The sequence below is a fragment of the Sorex fumeus genome, unplaced genomic scaffold, assembly GCF_029834395.1.
Source record: "Sorex fumeus unplaced genomic scaffold, SorFum_2.1 ptg000014l, whole genome shotgun sequence".
In the NCBI taxonomy this organism is placed as follows: domain Eukaryota; kingdom Metazoa; phylum Chordata; class Mammalia; order Eulipotyphla; family Soricidae; genus Sorex; species Sorex fumeus.
The window spans coordinates 32,670,547-32,688,242 of NW_026606071.1; the positions used below are offsets into that span (position 1 = coordinate 32,670,547).

At 39.4% G+C, this 17,696-nt stretch overlaps 1 protein-coding gene across 1 annotated transcript in view; it reads right to left on the reverse strand.

Annotated features, from left to right (window-relative positions):
• BARD1 (BRCA1 associated RING domain 1) overlaps window positions 1–17,696 on the reverse strand; it is an 87,018-nt gene that overhangs the window by 5,981 nt on the left and 63,341 nt on the right. Inside the window, exons 9-10 of the mRNA XM_056111816.1 lie at window positions 12,905–13,037; window positions 12,248–12,340 (exon numbers count right to left, since the gene is read on the reverse strand). Coding sequence (XP_055967791.1) covers window positions 12,248–12,340; window positions 12,905–13,037 — 226 coding nt within the window. The remainder of the gene's footprint in view (window positions 1–12,247; window positions 12,341–12,904; window positions 13,038–17,696) is intronic.

Here is a 17,696-nt window from a genome sequence, read left to right on the forward strand (position 1 = left end):
TGCTTGGGGTTGCCCATTATAAGATTAAGGAGGGTTTTTTTTTTTTTTATCTCTAGCTTGCTAAGGGATTTTATACTTTTCAACAGCTAATTAATGATTCATTTATACTGAACGCTTTGTCTATTCAGGTGAGTATGCTGCATCTTTATAGAGATTTTTATTACAATCCTTTACTTATTAATGCAGACACTTAAGTATTACCTCTAATGTAATATTTTCTAACATAAAGCCTAAAGTCCCTTTGTAGGATAAAACACTTTTATATTTTTATAGGCCTATTCAGATTTTCCTTTACAATTTTCTTAGTTCTCTCCTTTTCACACTTACTAGATTGTGTATCTGTAGGATTTACCTATTTCGTGTTAATTTTTAAATGTATTAACAAATTATTCACCTAACTTTTGAAGTGAATATATACCTACAAAGAGAAAGATACAGTTCTTGAACAAAATCTTTATCCTCAATTATGAGTAATTTATGACTTTGCGGACTTTCATCAGGAAGTTTAGCTCAATCATCTAAATATGTATAGGTATCACCACCTTCACAATGAATTTTTAAAAAAAATATCCCTCTCCTATGTGGGATATGTAGAGAAACATAGTAAATGAACAACAAATGGCCAAAGGCATCAGTAGTGGACACTTTATCTGTAGAACTGAGCTTACATGGGAGGGCCAATAGCTTGGCGGGACCTTGGGACACGGCTGGAAGGAAGAAGTTTACTATCTGCAACTGAATTTTTACTGAATGCCAGAATTAACTATGACTAAGACAACACCCATGTTTCTAATAATAAATGTATATGTATTACTTTACATATACATTTATATATATACTTTTTTATTTGAAGCATTATTTTATGGAGAATATGGACAGCAATTCTATGCTAGACCACTTACAATCTAAACAGTGGAAATTTTTATGAGGTGATCCTCATCCTGGTTTGCCAAAACAGCCCTGGCTTTTTTTTTTTTAATTAGTGAAACACCATGAGGTGCAGTTGTAGACTCACAAATCTTTGTGCTTGGGTTTCAGCCATACAGTGATTGAGTACCCATCCCTCCACCTTCAATGCTCCCAGCATCCATCCCTCCCATCCCCCCACCCCCCATCCCACCCCACCCTGTGGCAGGGCATTCCCTTAAGTTTTCTCTCTCCTTTTGGGTTCTGTGGTTTGCAAAAGATCATTGAGTGGCTATCATGTTCGGCCTATAGTCTATTTTCAGCATACATCTCTTATCCTGGGAGGGTCCTCCTAACACCCTTTACTTGGTGCTCCCCTCTCTATCTGAGCTGCCTTCTCCCTCAGCATGTGCGGCTGGCCTCCAAACCATGGAGTGAACCTCTTGGTACTTATCTCGGCTATTTTTGGGTGTTAAGTCTCCCAATCTGTTACTTTATATTCCCCAGATGAATGCAATCTGTCTCTCCTTCTGACTCAAATCGCTTAGCATGATATTTTCCATGTAGTATCACTTGTATGTAAATTTCATGACTTCATCTTTTCTAACAGCTATATAGTGCTCCATTGTGTAGATGTACCAAAGTTTCTTTAACCAGTCATCTGTTCTCGGGCACTCGGGTTTTTTCCAGATTTTGGCTATTGTGAATAGTGCAGCAATGAACATAGAAGTGCAGATGTCATTTCGACTGCACTTTTTTGCCTCGCCGGCATATATTCCCAGTAGTGGTATTGCTGGGTCAAATGGGAGCTCAATTTCTAATTTTTTGAGGATTGTCCATACTGTTTTCCAAAAGGACTGAACAGGTCAGCATTCCCACCAGCAGTGAAGGAGGGTCCCTTTCTAGCCACATCTGCGCCAACACCGGTTGCTTTTGTTCTTTTGGATTGTGGGCCAGTCCCTGTGGTGTGAGAAAATACCTCATTGTTGTTTTGATCTGCATCTCCCTGATGATTAGTGATGTAGAGCATTTTCTCATGTGCCTTTTAGCCATTCGGATTTCTTCTTTGGGAAAGTTTCTGTTCATTTTATCACCCCATTTTTTGATGGGGTTAGATAAAACAGCCCTGGCTTTTATTTTACCTAATATCCTGCTATAATTAATAAATTCCTCCTTTTACTTTCAGAAGTGTCTATGTTTGAATAATATGCATAGCTTGTGCAGGCATTTTTTTTTCTTTTTTTCTCTCAATCTTTTTAAAATTCAGGTAATATTGGTTTATGAATGTGTAGGTATTAACAATGTTTAGGGGTATAATCTTACAAATTATTCCAAAGCCACCTCCAAATTACCAATATTCCTCCATTACCCATAAAGCCTTTCTCCACTCCTGCTCCCTTGGGTTGTTTCTTGTCATCAGTCTAAGGATTTGCCTTCATTGGACAAGATCTGTCCTTCCTCCCTTCTCCCCTCCTCTTCCTCCTTCCCCAGGGCTCAGGCTCCCTACCTTAACTTCTGGTAGGCTCAGGGAATCAGATGAGATGCCAGGGATTGAGTCTGGTGGTCCATGTGCAAGCTATCTTCCCTACCTGTTGTATTTTCTTCCCAGCCCCATGCTTTGTTTCTATACCGTATACAAGTGGAACGATGGTACAGCGGGTAGGGCGTTTGCCTTGCACACGGATGACCCAGGTTCGATTCATCCATCCCTCTCAGAGAGCCTGGCAATCTACTGAGAGTATCCTGCCCGCACCGCAGTGCCTGACAAGCTCCCCGTGGCATATTAGATATGCCAAAAACAGTAACAAGTCTCACAATGGAGGCATTACTGGTGCCCGCTCGAGAAAATCAAATGGGAGTTCAGTGTTAGAGTGCTACATTTATATATAAAATTTGTACTATAATTTAACATAATTTAAAACCTTTAATTATGTTTTTTTTACCTTTTTTTTGTTTTTTTTTTTACCTTTTATGGTTTTTTTTTACCTTTTACCTAATTTAAAAAATTATGTTTTTTTTTTTTTACCTTTTACCTAATTTAAAACGTTTAAACATTCTAGGTAAACCAAAAGTCTTAATAAATATTATGAGTTATAAACAATGAATTTATGTAGCTTAAAACAACAGTTTATTGGTAAAAATTGTGAAAATTTTTCTTCTTTACTATAAGTGAACCAGGTTATAAAAATTAAAAGTTGATTTTCAGATGTTTTTATTTTAATGTTAATCTTTCTGGCTAATTAGATCATGATTATCAACAAACTAAAAAAAGGGGGAGGGATTTTACAGGGAAAGACAAGGACAAAAGTGGAAAAATAATACTGTAATTTCTAAAAATAGACTAGCAGAATGTACCAAAAACAAAATTATTTTAAATTCCACAGCAAAAAAATAATGAAATGAAAACTGTACATATAGAATCTCAAAGCACCACTCTTGCTATGGTAAACATCTAGACTGGGGAATATCACAGATAATATTGTTACAGATCATTCTACTGTGTGGTTTGATATAAATAACATTTAAAAACTGATTATTTCCTGCTACTTTTAACCTCTGTTTCCTAATCACATACACATTTATACAGAAAACTCATTTCTCAGGCCAGAGAGATAGTGCAGCAGGTAAGATACTTGCCTTACACAGAGCTAATATGGGTTCAATTCCCAGCACTACATAAGGTCCCGAGCCTCGCCTAAGAGTGACTCCTGGGCCAGAGGCAGGAGCAAGCCCTGAGCACAGGTGGGCGTGGAACAAATCATCACTCCCACCAAAAAAACAAACAACACCCCTCCCAAACCAAAACCCTCCAAAAAAACAAACCAATCCCATATTTCTCCATGGAATAGTATGCTAATAAGTTTTATTACTTGACATAATGCACACCAGAAGTCTAAATTTGATCACAAATATATAAAAATTCTGTACGCCCAAATTTTTAAGTAAAATTTTGGTTAATTTCTAATGCTATAAATGTCATCAAGATAATCTGACCTTATAAATGTGGATTAAGACTAAATTAGTCTAATTTCCAAACTGTTCATGATAAATTGTTAAAAAGGCGGCAGTTCGTTTTCTCTTTAAGCCTTATATTTACAGTATGTGTAAAGACTTTGGTTGGAACAATCACCAGATCCACTCATATTTGCTGGATCTACATAAGAGGTACAGAAACCTGGTCTTTGCGATTAAGGACAATCGTACACATAATTTAAAATTCCTCACTAAGAATAAAGCCCCAATGAACTAATCTTTGGGAAAGACTAAAAAGTCTTCCTAACAGTTGTTAATACTTGATGAGACAGGGCAAAATGTCTCATTCGGTGCTGGTGGCGCAGCCACGTGGAAGAGCCTCGCAGTTCCTCCACCGGCACTCCTTGGTCCCCGAAAGGTCTGTGCACTTACACTCGCACCTGCAAGCGAATGTTTACAGCAGCTACAAAGTGTGAAGTGAACGCGACTGACTTGTCCCTCAATAGATGAATGAATAAACAAATTTTGGTACAATTATTCTGTAACAAAATGTGAGTTATTATTCAGCGATAAAGAGAAACAAATGAGCTATCAAGCCATAATAAGGCATGGATGAATTTTAAATTCATTTTGTTAAGCTTAAAAAGGGCCCATCTGCATAGGCTAACCAACTCATTTCAATGATGACATTCTGTAAAAGACTAAAACAAGGAGCTGGGGAGATAGCACCCGGGTTAGGCTATACAGAGCTTGCTTACCACACACACACACACACACACACACACACACACACACACACACACACACACACACAGAGCCTTCTAAGAGCATCTCTGGGTGCGGTCTTGGAGGTCAGAGCATCTCAGGCAGCAGGGCTGTTGACAGCACCACACCTTTAGGCCTAGAATTAAGTCGCCTTACCATCCCCCATTGGCCAAAAATTAGTGGAACTAGTGAAAATGGGCCCACTACCAGGGCCCAGCCCCTGGAGCCATTTCTCCAGCCCAAAAACTTCTCTTCACAGCATATTAAAACAAAGGGGAGAATAAACTGCAAGAAAAATAAAAGTGAAATAGAGCTTCACCTACATGCATTTTGTTTAGGGGGTGGGGGTATCCACACTTGGTGGTGCTGTTTGTTCTATTGGGGGATGTGAGGGAGACAGTGGGGACATGACACCACAGGGATGGAACCTGCTGTGTGCAAGGTAAGTGCGTCGCTGCCTCTCTAGCTCCCTAAAACAGACTTCTAAGCAGTGAAGAAAATGGGCTGGCGGGCTCCACAACTCCTGGAGAATTCTCCGGGCCCCATACTGAGCCGATATCACCCGGAGGGAGGTCCCAGATAGGATAGGTGCTGTCTCCCCGCCTTCTCCAGATGGAATCCCGGCAACCATGAGCTTCTACAAGCATGGCTCGGGTATGCCGGTACCAGGACCATTTTCTGAACCGCACGACGGCGTGACATTTCCTGATATGCAAAGTGATCAACGGAAAGTAGATGATCTAGCATTTGTCCCTGAAAGATAGGCTTGAATGGTGGTTGGAAAATCTGAGCAAAATATGATGCCCAACCCAAATGCATTTAACTATGGTGCTATGCTGCGCTGGGAGGGGAAGGATTTCTGTCCCTCCACCTGACCCCCCTTGTGGCGGCGGCATGGTGGCCTGCATCTTTTAGAGCCTAATGAACAGGCAGGTATGAGACTGCATTGACGAGGCACGTGGGGCTCTGTGGGATAGCGGGCTGGAATCGGCCCTGCTCCCCACCAAGACAATGCTCCAGGTTGCCACCCTCAAACACCTCCTCCGGCTTCTGAACGACCACGATCCCAGAGGCACACAAACCAATCTCAGAACCCAGGGGCTTTTGGCAGTAACCCCTCTAGGCTTATTACTAAAATATCAGAAGTCCAAATTCGCGTGGCCGCTATTGCAGCCACACGACATCATATGCTCTTCAAAATCAGCAATAGAAAACAAATTATCTAATGATGTCTTTTTGGCAGGTCTGAATGTTGAGGAAAAAGTCCAAATAATGGTGTTGGGTCTTTTGTTGTAATAGTAAATGTGATAAACGTAGAGAGAGATAGAGAGTAAAGTGGAAATCTGCCACACAGGCTGCGGGGTGGGAGAGGGTATACTAGGGTTCTTGGTGGTGGACAATCTGCACTGGTGAAGGGACGGGTGTTTGATTATTGTATGACCAACCAAGACTTAAACTGAAAGGCTTTGTGAATGTTCTCACGGTGATTCAATAAATAAAATTAAAAATAAATAAATAAAACAGACTTCTAAAATAACTGAACAAACAAGCCTCTACCTACAAATTCACCAGATTTCTTTTGCTTCTCTGTGTGAACTGCAGTCGCAAATTTATACATTGTTCAAAATGAAGATATGATTGGTTTATACTTTAAACCATTTTTAAAAATCCTGTTATTTCCTAATGCTTGTCTTTATAATTACGTATTCTGCAGATACTCTAAGGATTTCAGAATTTTCTTAATTCTGTCCAATTAAGTTCATTTCCTCACTTCTTGATCTAAAGATACAGTTTGTTTGTTTTTGCTTTTCTACTTGCAGTACTTGCTTCAGAGTAAACTCTCAGATATTGGACACGGTTATATGAACAATGTGGCTACATGCTGTGAAGGGCATCCTTAGGCCACTGTACTATACACACACTGTAGCATGCACAGTGCTTACACAGCCAGAGGAAACAGCGCATTACCCACTTAGGTGGATGGGACCTCCCACTGGGACCACGGTGGTATATCTGTGAGTCGTTACTGATCGGAACATTCAACACATGATTTCACATTAAAGGAAGTAAGGAATTCTGTAAGCATGAACCTTCTTTTGGTGCTTTATATATCTATCAAATTATCATGTTTTGATGATTAGTTCAACATGAAAATAGAATAACAATCACAATTATTATTCTATTTGGAGAAAAATTTTAGCACTACATAGAAATTTGTAGATTTGATTGAGGTTATTTATAGAATGATTAAAAAAAAAAACACAACTGTCTTTTCTATTTCATCTTCTCATCTAAAACAAAAGCTTATTTGGCCATTCTGTTCCTAACAGACACAAGTGCAGTATGAAAGGATAGGCACCTTTTTACAGCTATTCCCTTGGGTGCTGAGAACTTTGAAAACTTATACAGCAATGACTTTATATAAACATAGATGAGAAGAGAAAAGGGAGTTAAAGAAAAGATGATAGCCATCCGTTCTCTCTACAATAAGATATATAAACTAGACACATTTACATTTTTAATAAAAAGGTCAGATTAGAAAAATCTTTGAAAGCCGTGTACTAACACAGGTCAATAAAAGAAGCATCATGATTTTGTAGGCTAGCCTATATTGGCAGGATGGAATAGCTTTGTTTATACTCTAAGAGTTTTTTTTTTTTTTAATGAACTTGGGGTCAGAGAGATTGTCTAGCAGGTCGGGGGCTTGCCTTGCACAGGCCACCTGGGTTTGATCCTGGCATCCATCTGCCACCTGGGTTTGATCCCTGGCATCCATCTGGTCCCCTGAGCCTGCCAAGAGTGATCTCTGAGCACAAACGGGTATCACCCCAAAACCAAAAAATATTTTTTTTTAAAAAAATAGAACTTACCACGGGCCCTCCGGCCAAAAAAGAAAGTTACTTAAATTTAGTTTAAAAACAAAAAAAAAGAACTCACCCTTATGCAGAGATAACACCTATGAGGAATTAGTATCAACTCTAGGAGTAATGCATTATCTCATCATTTTTTCTTAAAGAAGGAACTTCACTCTAACTACAATTCCTGCACAAGCCTATAAAATATATGATGGGATACAATAGCTGGTATGATAGTACAGAGTGTCTTCTCAGTATCTTCAAGCTAAGTTTACTGATATAATAAGATGCTCTACATTTATACTGGAAAAATGAGGTATTAACCAATTACGATACAATATCTTTACACAGGAAACTTCTAATTTTGTTGCAATTTTTTCTTAAAATTGCTTAAACTTACCCACTTAATTTGTTAAGTGGATCAAACATATAGTCTCCTAATGGACACATTAGGAATGACCTGCGAGTACCAACGTAGGAAGAAGCTCCAAACACTGACTGTATGGCTTTAAGACAAAACCGAAAATTAAAATTTCTACACAGTTAAGTCATTTGCAAAGGCTTTGTCTAAAAGCAAGCTAAATAGATACTCTCAAGTTGAAACAGGGTAGGATAAATTAGTAAGATTAACCTAATTTTTATAAGCTCTCTCTATATTTTTGCATTTAAATGTGAAATTTTGGTCCATATCACGTTTTTTTAAAAAAAAAAAGGCAATGATTTTCAAAGAAATCTGAATAAGCCTGAATGGTTTTACAATCAGAGGGCCAGAGAGGTACTATATGGCTTAAGGCATATGACCTGGTTTTTACCCCCAGCACAACACAACACAGCACAATCCCCCCTCAGTACTGCTGAATGCAGTCCTGTAGGGTTCCCAGCACCACCAGGTAGCTGTGGCAAACTCTGGAACCATAGGACCAACCACTATCACATGCTTCATCTTAGTAGGGAACAACTGCCCACACAGCTGACTGAGAATCAATGGGGGGCGGGGGGAGGGGGTGCGCACACTCAAAATAAAATAACCTAAAAGATGAAATTAATCTGAGATTCCTGATACTAGAATAATATAGAAATTCCTGAGGAAGCTGAAATAGGTAAAGAAGGTATGAGAGTTCCTGACTTATTTTTCTAGAGCCAGGGATTAGGGAAAGTGGTTATCTCAAAGCCTGAACCTACTTTTCTTTGGACTCTGTATGAGAAAATAGAGAGAAATGAACTTCCAAAAGATTCCATCCATCCTTTATCCTGCAGGAACCATTGATATCAGCGTATGTTATTCACTACTGTGAGAATCACCAAATAACACACTATTAAGCCAGCTTGAGTCCATCAGAGATTCTATAAAAATGACATGGCCACGCCATTAAAGTGACAAAACTTCCATTTCTTGAAGAAGGCAGATTTTATGGAAATGAATTGGGTAGCCTCTATCTGTAACCAGATGCAAGTTCAGCACATTCACAAGAACGAGACCCAAAGTTAAGTGGTGAAAGCCTTAACATTCGCTTTTTTTTTTTTAAACAGGGCTCCTTTATTACCGAGGCCAAATTATTATGAAAATCTATTCCTTCAATACCCATAGGCAAGGTTTCTGGCATAGGCTCAGTGCAAAAGCTTATCTATAATAGAACCAATTTGAAACAATTTTTAAACTTTGAGGCCCAGGAAGGCTTGTGAACGGATTTGAAAAGGAAAAGAGAGCTCCAAAGGACGAGTGGAGTGAGACAAAGCAGCACTTGATTGTCTATGCAAATGGACGGTCAGTTCAATTGCTAACGGTAGTCTGAGACTGGCAGATGCTGATCACAGAGATTGATGGGGACAGACGGCAGAGCCAAGCCAGTCTCAGCCTCCTGGGGTGATCAGACTGCCCTGGAGACCCCTTGGAGACCCCCGCATACCAGGAAAGTGGTAGCTATGTTCAGAGAGGACATGCATAGCAATCGCCGAAGGAAAACTGTTTTACAAACCAAATTAACTCCAAGCCACAGATTAAATAATATAATTAAGATCTTGATAAATCAAGCATTCCTCCCATAAAACCTTCAAAGCACAAAGCCATAAAACAAAGTTAGAGGGGGGAAAAAAAAAAACAATTCATTCTAATCCAGCACTTGCTTCTTACAAAGTTTTCTTAAAGCAGCAAATTTTCTAACTTTTTAATTAAAATAGTTATAAATTCAGAAGAGGCTGCAAAGACTTTCACAATGAAATAGTATATACTGTTCCTCCCGTGTCCAGTGATAACAGCTAAAAGAATACGAAAACCAAGACTTTTATATGAATACAATCCATTCAGATAAATCAGAATTTATCCGTTAAACATGCATGTGTGTGTTTGAGTGTAATGGGTCTATAAAGGAAATTTAATCACATATAGTGCAGATATGTGTAACGCAGCCACCACTAATACCAAAATATTCAACACCATAAAGACTATATTCATAAAAGAGTTATTAAAAAAAAAAGTTTAATCCAAGGGCAAAGAGACAGTACAGTGAGCAAGATGCCTGCATGAACAGTCAACCCACATTCAATCCCTGGCACTGCAGATGGTCCCTGAGTACCAGCCAGGAGCAGTCACTAAGAAGAGGACAAGAAGCACTTCCTAAGCACTGCCAATGTGCCCCCAAACAAAAATAATTAAGAGCTGCTCCAGGATCTATGTCAACCTCCATATCTGAAGTAGGAACTTTAGCCATTAAGGATTACAAAAAGAACCAGCTTCAGCTTTTTCATTCCTTTTTCTTAAACTTCAAGTCCTATAACCCAAGGTCAAAAAGGCAAATAAATCTGAGTTCAAAGACAGACTAAAAGCAGCTCTGAGGGCGGTGATATTTGACTACTAACTAGAAGCAGGAAATAGAGATACATGTTCAGCAGGAGTTTGGACAAAAGCAGTTTAACTGCCTGAAACCAAACTGGGTTTTTGGTTTGGTGAAAAGATTTTACTACAGGACTGGAGCAATAGCACAGCGGGTAGGACATTTGCCTTGCATGCAGGGGCCGACCTGAGTTCCATTCCTCTGCCCCTCTCGGAGAGCCCGGCAAGCTACCGAGAATATCTCGCCCGCACGGCAAAGCCTGGCAAGCTCCCTGTGAAGTATTCGATATGCCAAACACAGTAACAACAAAGTCTCACAATGGAGAACGTTACTGGGCCCGCTCGAGAAAATTGATGAACGGGAGGACAGTGACAGTGACACTCACATAATTGTCAAAAATTTTATGTCATTTTGTGAGATGGGAGTGCAATAATGTGGGGTGGAAACATTAAGTGAGGCTGGGCTTTTTGGGGGTTTTGTTGTTTTTTTTTTTTTAGGATTTTACCTGGCATTTCTGCTGAGCTTTGCTGGGGGACAGTGTGATTCCAGGGATTAGGGATTAGAACCTGGATATCTCTTACACAAAGCTTCAGCACACTGAGTAATCTCTCTGGGCCTAAGGGTGGGGTTTTTTGGTTTTTTAAGGTTATAAACCAACCTTTGGACTGAAAACACAGGGAGAAGCAATTATATGGTGCTGATGACCAGGCAATGAAATACAGGACATAACAGCATCCAGAAATATACCAGATAAGCTAAGAAAGCAAGAAGGTGCTAAGTTTTTAGAAGTAATAATGTGAAAGCAATAAACTATTATTTTGTAGTCATGTCTGTAAAACATGAGCTTACCACATTAAATATAAATTAATAGTCATACAGATTTGTTTAGGCATAAATAGCTGGTATTTTGGAATAATAATAAAAAAAAAAACAAACAGAACAAACTTGTGGATGTTTCCCAAAAGCATTTACTCCCTTTAACCTGATAAGCTTTGGGTTGGGCTCAATGGGTCAAGTGTATGCTACACACACACACACACACACACAAACACACACACACACACACACACACACATACACACTGACGCCTGGCATGCAGGAGGCCTGGATCCCAATCCCAACACCATACGCCCCACCAAACACACACACATATGCTTGACACCTGGCATGCAGGAGGCCTAGATCCCAACCCCAGCAGAGTCAGGAGTAACCTGTACTTCTAGGTGTGAACCAGCAACAACTATTTTTAATGAATCTCTTAAAATGTAGTAACCAAAAGATAAGATTAACATAGCACTGTAGCACTGTCCGTCCGTTGTTCAATGATTTACTCGAGCGGGCACCAGTAATGTCTCGATCATGAGACTTGTTACTGTTTTTGACATATCGAATGCATCACGGGTAGCTTGTCAAGCTCTGCCGTGCGGGCGGGATTCTCTCCGTAGCTTGCTGGGAGAGGAATGGAGGAATCAAAATCAGGTTGGCCACGTGCAAGGCAAACGCCCTACCTGTTGTGCTATCGCTCCAGCCCTGTGCTATTGCTCCAGCAATTTAAGTTCCTTAAATAATTATTCGCAGAAATACACTATTTTTAAAAGAGTCACTGTCACTGTCCTGTTGTTCATCAATTTGCTCGAGTGGGCAATAGTAACGTCTCCATTGTTAGACTTGTTGTTACTGTGTTTTGGCATAACGAATATGTCACGGGGAGCTTGCCAGGCCCTGCCGTGAGGACAGGATACTCTCGGTAGCTTGCCGGGCTCTCTGAAAGGGACAGAGGAATCGAATCCGGGCCAGCTGTGTGCAAGGCAAATGCCTACCTACTGTGCTATCGCTCCAGTCCCAGTATGTCAAGTAAGTTTTAAAAGAGTAGGTCTACTAAACTCATTTTATAATTCACACGAAATCAGCACTTACATTCAAAGTTTAGTATCCAGCATCCATTGAGAATCCCAAGCATACATTTCAGAGTACTTTGAACTGTGTCACCAGGAACAATGACATGTGTTACTAGAAAGAATGTGAAGAAAGCAGTTAGAAGGAACGACAAAATAATTCTTTAACTAGTTTGCTATCAGGAACCAGTTAGTCTGCACTTCATAAACCTACCTGAATTCTCTTTAATGTCAACCAACTTTATATTTAAGGTATGCCTTTTTTTATTATCATTCTCTAGCCTGTACACCAACATGAAAAATCAGTTCACGAACCGTATAATCCTAAAGGCACATTAGCAAATGCAAAATTTTTTCTTTTATTTTCAAATTGGAACTTAGAACAGAAAGCACTACAACACTATAATTCTACTATGATCTGTCATTAGCAAACTCACTGATTTGCCCTTCCCACATATCATTATTCTGTCCTAAAATATGTGCAAAGCTTTAAACTTCACATTTCAGAACTAAATTAAGCCTATAAATAGTTTAGAGAAAACACTTTAGATTTATTACAAAAGTCAAATTATATAGCTATGTACCAACAGTTAAACCATATATAATTTATATAAGGGAATTATATAAAGCAAAATGAATTTGATTTTTTTTCTACCAAAACAAACAAAAAAATCCTCACCTGTACTATCAAACTCAGCACATTTTTTAGCTTTCAGAACTGCTGCAAGTTCACTGAGCATGTTCTGCTGTTCTGAAGAAAGTCCACTGCCTATAAGTATCAGAGGGCCGCTCCTGCGCTGACCAGTGTGTGCCTGCTAATGGAAAGGCAGATGTGACAGCATTAAAGACACTGATATACCAGAGAATGAAACTATGCTTCATTTACTAGATAGATAGGACCTGGAACTTCATTACTTACTTTACTCTAGCATTTCTGAATAAGCTCCATGACTCATTACTCAACGTCTTAATGCTCAAATGAAAGAGTTATTCTCCTATTTACTGTTTTTCACTTACTAAAACAAACACTGCTTGGAATAGATCTCTATAAACCCAAGGAACTCTTGCTTTCTTCGCTCTAAAACAGGTCCCTATGGGATTTTAAAACTCCCTCTATCACCAGTGAGCTTTTCTTTTTAAGTATCCTTCCTCCCCTAGTGTAGTACAATAAAGTCAACCTCAACTTGGTCTGTTTAAACTGAGATGATAAAGGTAAAAAGGTAAAGGCCCTCCCGTTGATCGTCGATTTGCTCGAGCGGGCCCAGTAACGTCTCCATTGGAGACTTTGTTGTTACTGTGTTTGGCATATCGAATACTCTCGGTAGCTTGCCGGGCTCTCCGAGAGGGGCGGAGGATTCGAACTCGGGTCGGTCATGTTGGCCGCGTGTAAGGCGAACGCCCTACCCGCTGTGCTATCGCTCCAGCCGAATGAGATGATGTGAGAAAAAAACAAACAAACAAAAAACAGCAATGTTTCTGTAATAGTGTTTGTCTCAAAGATGTATATAGCACCTGGCCATCAGAGAAGTTAACTCTAAAAACCAAGAAAACAAAAACACAAGAGAACATAGAAGTTAAATCAAATCCACCAGTAGTACTATCAATGTCACTTAAGAAAAAGAAAAACTCTAATAAAACCTAATATTTTTATTATAATTTAGGTAGTTATAAGAGTTTCAAAGATTATGGTATCAACATGCAAAATTACTACACCATTTTCCAAAAGTATTTCTATATCTCTACTAATATTTTTTATTTTAAATACAAAGACCTGGAATTTAATGGAAACCCAAAAACCAACAAGAAAACAATTTGGAGAGGCAACAGTGAATGGTATTAGAAATTAGAAAGGGCTGGAGAAATAGTATAGCAGGTAAGACGCTGTCCTTCATACCGCCAACCTGGGTCAATCCCTAGCATCACCTGTGATCCCTGAAGCCAGGAGTAAGCCTTGAACATTGCCGGGTGTGACTCAAAACAAAAACAAAAATTAGGAGAAAAAAGTATAAAAAAATGCAGCAATAACAAGTAATGGAATACAGTCTTCAATAGCAGCCAGAAGAATTTTAATAAACTTTACTGCACAGAAATGGAATACGACTTCATCAAAAGTTATTTAATGAAATAGAAGCAATGATCCAGCAAAGAAGAAAAGGTAAATTAGCATTAATGTATTCAACGACAAAAAACTGTCATCTTTCAAATATAAGATATGAAATCCTACAATGTGTCTGTCTGAGGATATATGTATGCTTCTGGGCTCCTGACTTCAATGCTCTTGAAGGTGCGAAGAATATGAGTAAAACTGAAGGTGATCATTAGGATAGTTCAGCAACTTGATTCAAGATAGCTGGTATTTAAATAGTCACTTCAGAGAAAAATAGCAATAATTTATCTAGTCAGATGCCCAACAGTCCTGTCACTGTCCTCCCGTTGTTCATCGATTTGCTCGAGCGGGCCCAGTAACATTGTGAGACTTGTCGTTACTGTGTTTGGCATATCGAATAGGTCATGGGTAGCTTGCCAGGTTTTGCCGTGCAGGCGAGATACTCTCGGTAGCTCTGCCCAACAGTAATGGTGCATTATTGTCCAAGTCTAAGTCTCTATACATACCAATATCTGAATTATTCATTCAAGATGTGTGTCTAATAATTCACTAAAACAAGCATGTATATAAGACAAATATATATTTATTGCAGTTTTTAGCACTTAAAAACTCAGTTTGCCCAACTTATTTCCTGTAAAGAACACATTACAAAGGTTTTACATGTCATGGTACACTTGTCATACAAACATTAGCATTGCATTTCTTACACATGTATCTTTCCTCTTCATTTGCATTATTAGATCATATAACCATGCCTAATCTAAAGATTGCAAATACTCCTTAACATGAAAATAGTTCAATATTTTATGGATTGCTCAATTACTCTAGGCTAATATTAGAAAACAGTTTTTCAAAAAAGTCTTGTCAGTTATACAAATAAAGTGCCATAAAAATAGTTCTAAATGGAGCACATTACTTTTCAATTTATGTAACTCCACTTCAGCTAAATCAGTTCTCTGCACAATACACGAGTGAAGATATCAATTCTAAATATAGCATACGATACTATTTCCACCAACCCAAGGAAAGCACCAAAGTGGGTCAAGCATTTTCTCCTATCATAGTGTTTTACTTGGGATAAAAAATAGAAGCTGGCACTAATTTCTTACAGTTAAGAAATGTTATTAAAAAAAAAAAAAGAACACAAACATAAAGCAAACAGCTGCCAAAGTCACATGCCTGATCTGGGGCAGGATGTGGAAGAGCATCAACCGAGTTTAAACAAACAGATGTCTCGGAAACACAAGGTTCAAAAGACATTCAAAGAACATCCCAAAGGGTCACTAACCCAGATTTTATAGAGATGTGAATAGTATGTATTCTGGTAAACACATTTTATTTGAGGAATAGTTCAGTATGGAACTTCTTCTTAGATAAATTAACTCAACTGAATTTAACGAACTTAGAGTCCTCCAGAAATAGTTGTTGAAAGAAAAGTCTGGGAACGGGCCAGGAATACAGCTCCCCGGGCTCCCTGGCCGGGTCCCTTGCACCAAATGACCCCCACAAGCACAGCCAGGAGTGACACACCACAGCACCATTCCAGTAGTACCCACAGAGACCCCCCCAGATCCAAAAGGAAGCAAAACTAATTTTAACTATAAAACCTTTAAATCATGTCACTAAATAGGATAAACACATTTCTCAAAGGGCTCCTGGGCTGAGAAATGACAAAAGCATCATGGCAACAAGCTTGCTCCTCTGAGCTCGGCTTCGCTCAGTTTTGCTTCGCTAGGCCTGAAGTACTCTCCGATACCCAATTCATCTTCCTTGGAAACAGAACTTCTAACTAGGAAATCCAAGAATTTCAAAGGCTACCCACTCACCTTCTGGGCAACCTCTAGCATTAGCGTGGAAATCACTGATTTAATTCAGTAATTAGCTAAGAAATCAGATTTAAAGGATTTAAATCCCCCGCCCCCCCCCCCCCCCCACACACACACACACAAACAGTTCCTGGGCACTAGAGTTTGGGTTGCTACAATACACAAGAGCAAATCCCAGCACTCACAGTTTATAATAAAGTACTGAGGAAAACACAATATGCTTAGATATGTATATACACATGTATATATTTTTTTTAATCCCCAAACCCTTGCTTTATTTTGCCACGTCACTTAAACCATCTTGTACATCAAGGGTGTGTGTGTGTGTGTGTGTGCGCGCGCGCGCGCGCATAGTCTGCACATTTGTGTAATACATAAAGAGCACCGTTCCAGATATACACAATGTATTAGAAGATATTAAGATGAACCAGATATGCAGGGAGAGAGGAAACTGCCATTCAGGTCCCCAAGTGCATTCTTGGCAGAGCATAACTAGTGCGAAGGATCTGAAATAGGCCATGTTTGGAGCTATCAAGGCCATGTTAGGCAGCTTCGGGCTGAAAAAGATGAGAGGAATTCTGGCACAGTTGCTGGAAAAAGACATCCCAAAACTTCAATTTAAGTACATAAACCATTATTATGGAGTTAGGCTGCTGCCTTACTAGTAGCCACAGCAGCAGGCCCTGCCAGGAATAACCCCCAAGCCAAGAGTAATACCTCAGCACAGTGGGGGTGGGTGCCAAAGTCACAACAAAAATTCTTTCTCTCAATTTAGGTTTCTAAAATCATTCATTACCATCTTTCTTAGCCAAAGTGTCTACCACAAAAATGGCAAAAAATAGAAAAACAGAGACTGTAACTAATGATATGCACAAGGCATGTCCCTGTGACATGCAGAATGTCTATTTCATACCTTGAGTCAAAATCACAGCAGTGCTGGACAGTTGAATTGAGAGGATAATCATTTTCCTCTTTCCTGAAGGACGCTGCTATTCTAAGATCCAAGAATACCATCAAGATATCTTTATTTATGGCACATTTAAAATAATCCTTCTCCAGCTTTTATGTAAAAGGAACACTGGCAAATGATCACTTATGCTATATTCTGCCTGAAGAGTTTATGTTCAAATAAATGTCAATTTACAGATATTTTTAGGGTGGAACTAAATGATGAGTGCTGGTCCCAAATTTAAGACATCTGAGTATATTTTTGTTTCAGGTTCTTTATCTATTGGGGGGGGGGGGGGGCCAGGGGAGATTATGGCCAGAGATTCTCAAGAATACTCTGGCTCTGCACTGCTGGCCATGCTGAGGGCACCATATGGGTTGCCAGTAACCAAACGGGTTGACCACTGTGCCAGGCGGGCACCTTAACCCCAGCACTAGCTCTCCCACCCAAGGTATCTGAATTTGAACTCAACTACCCACTCAAGAAAAAATATTGCCTATGGCCAGTTAACTCTGGGTAAGTAGTCAATTTGCTGTGGTCTGAGCTACCAAGCTGAAGACGGCAAAGTCAGTAAGAATCGGGATGCTGC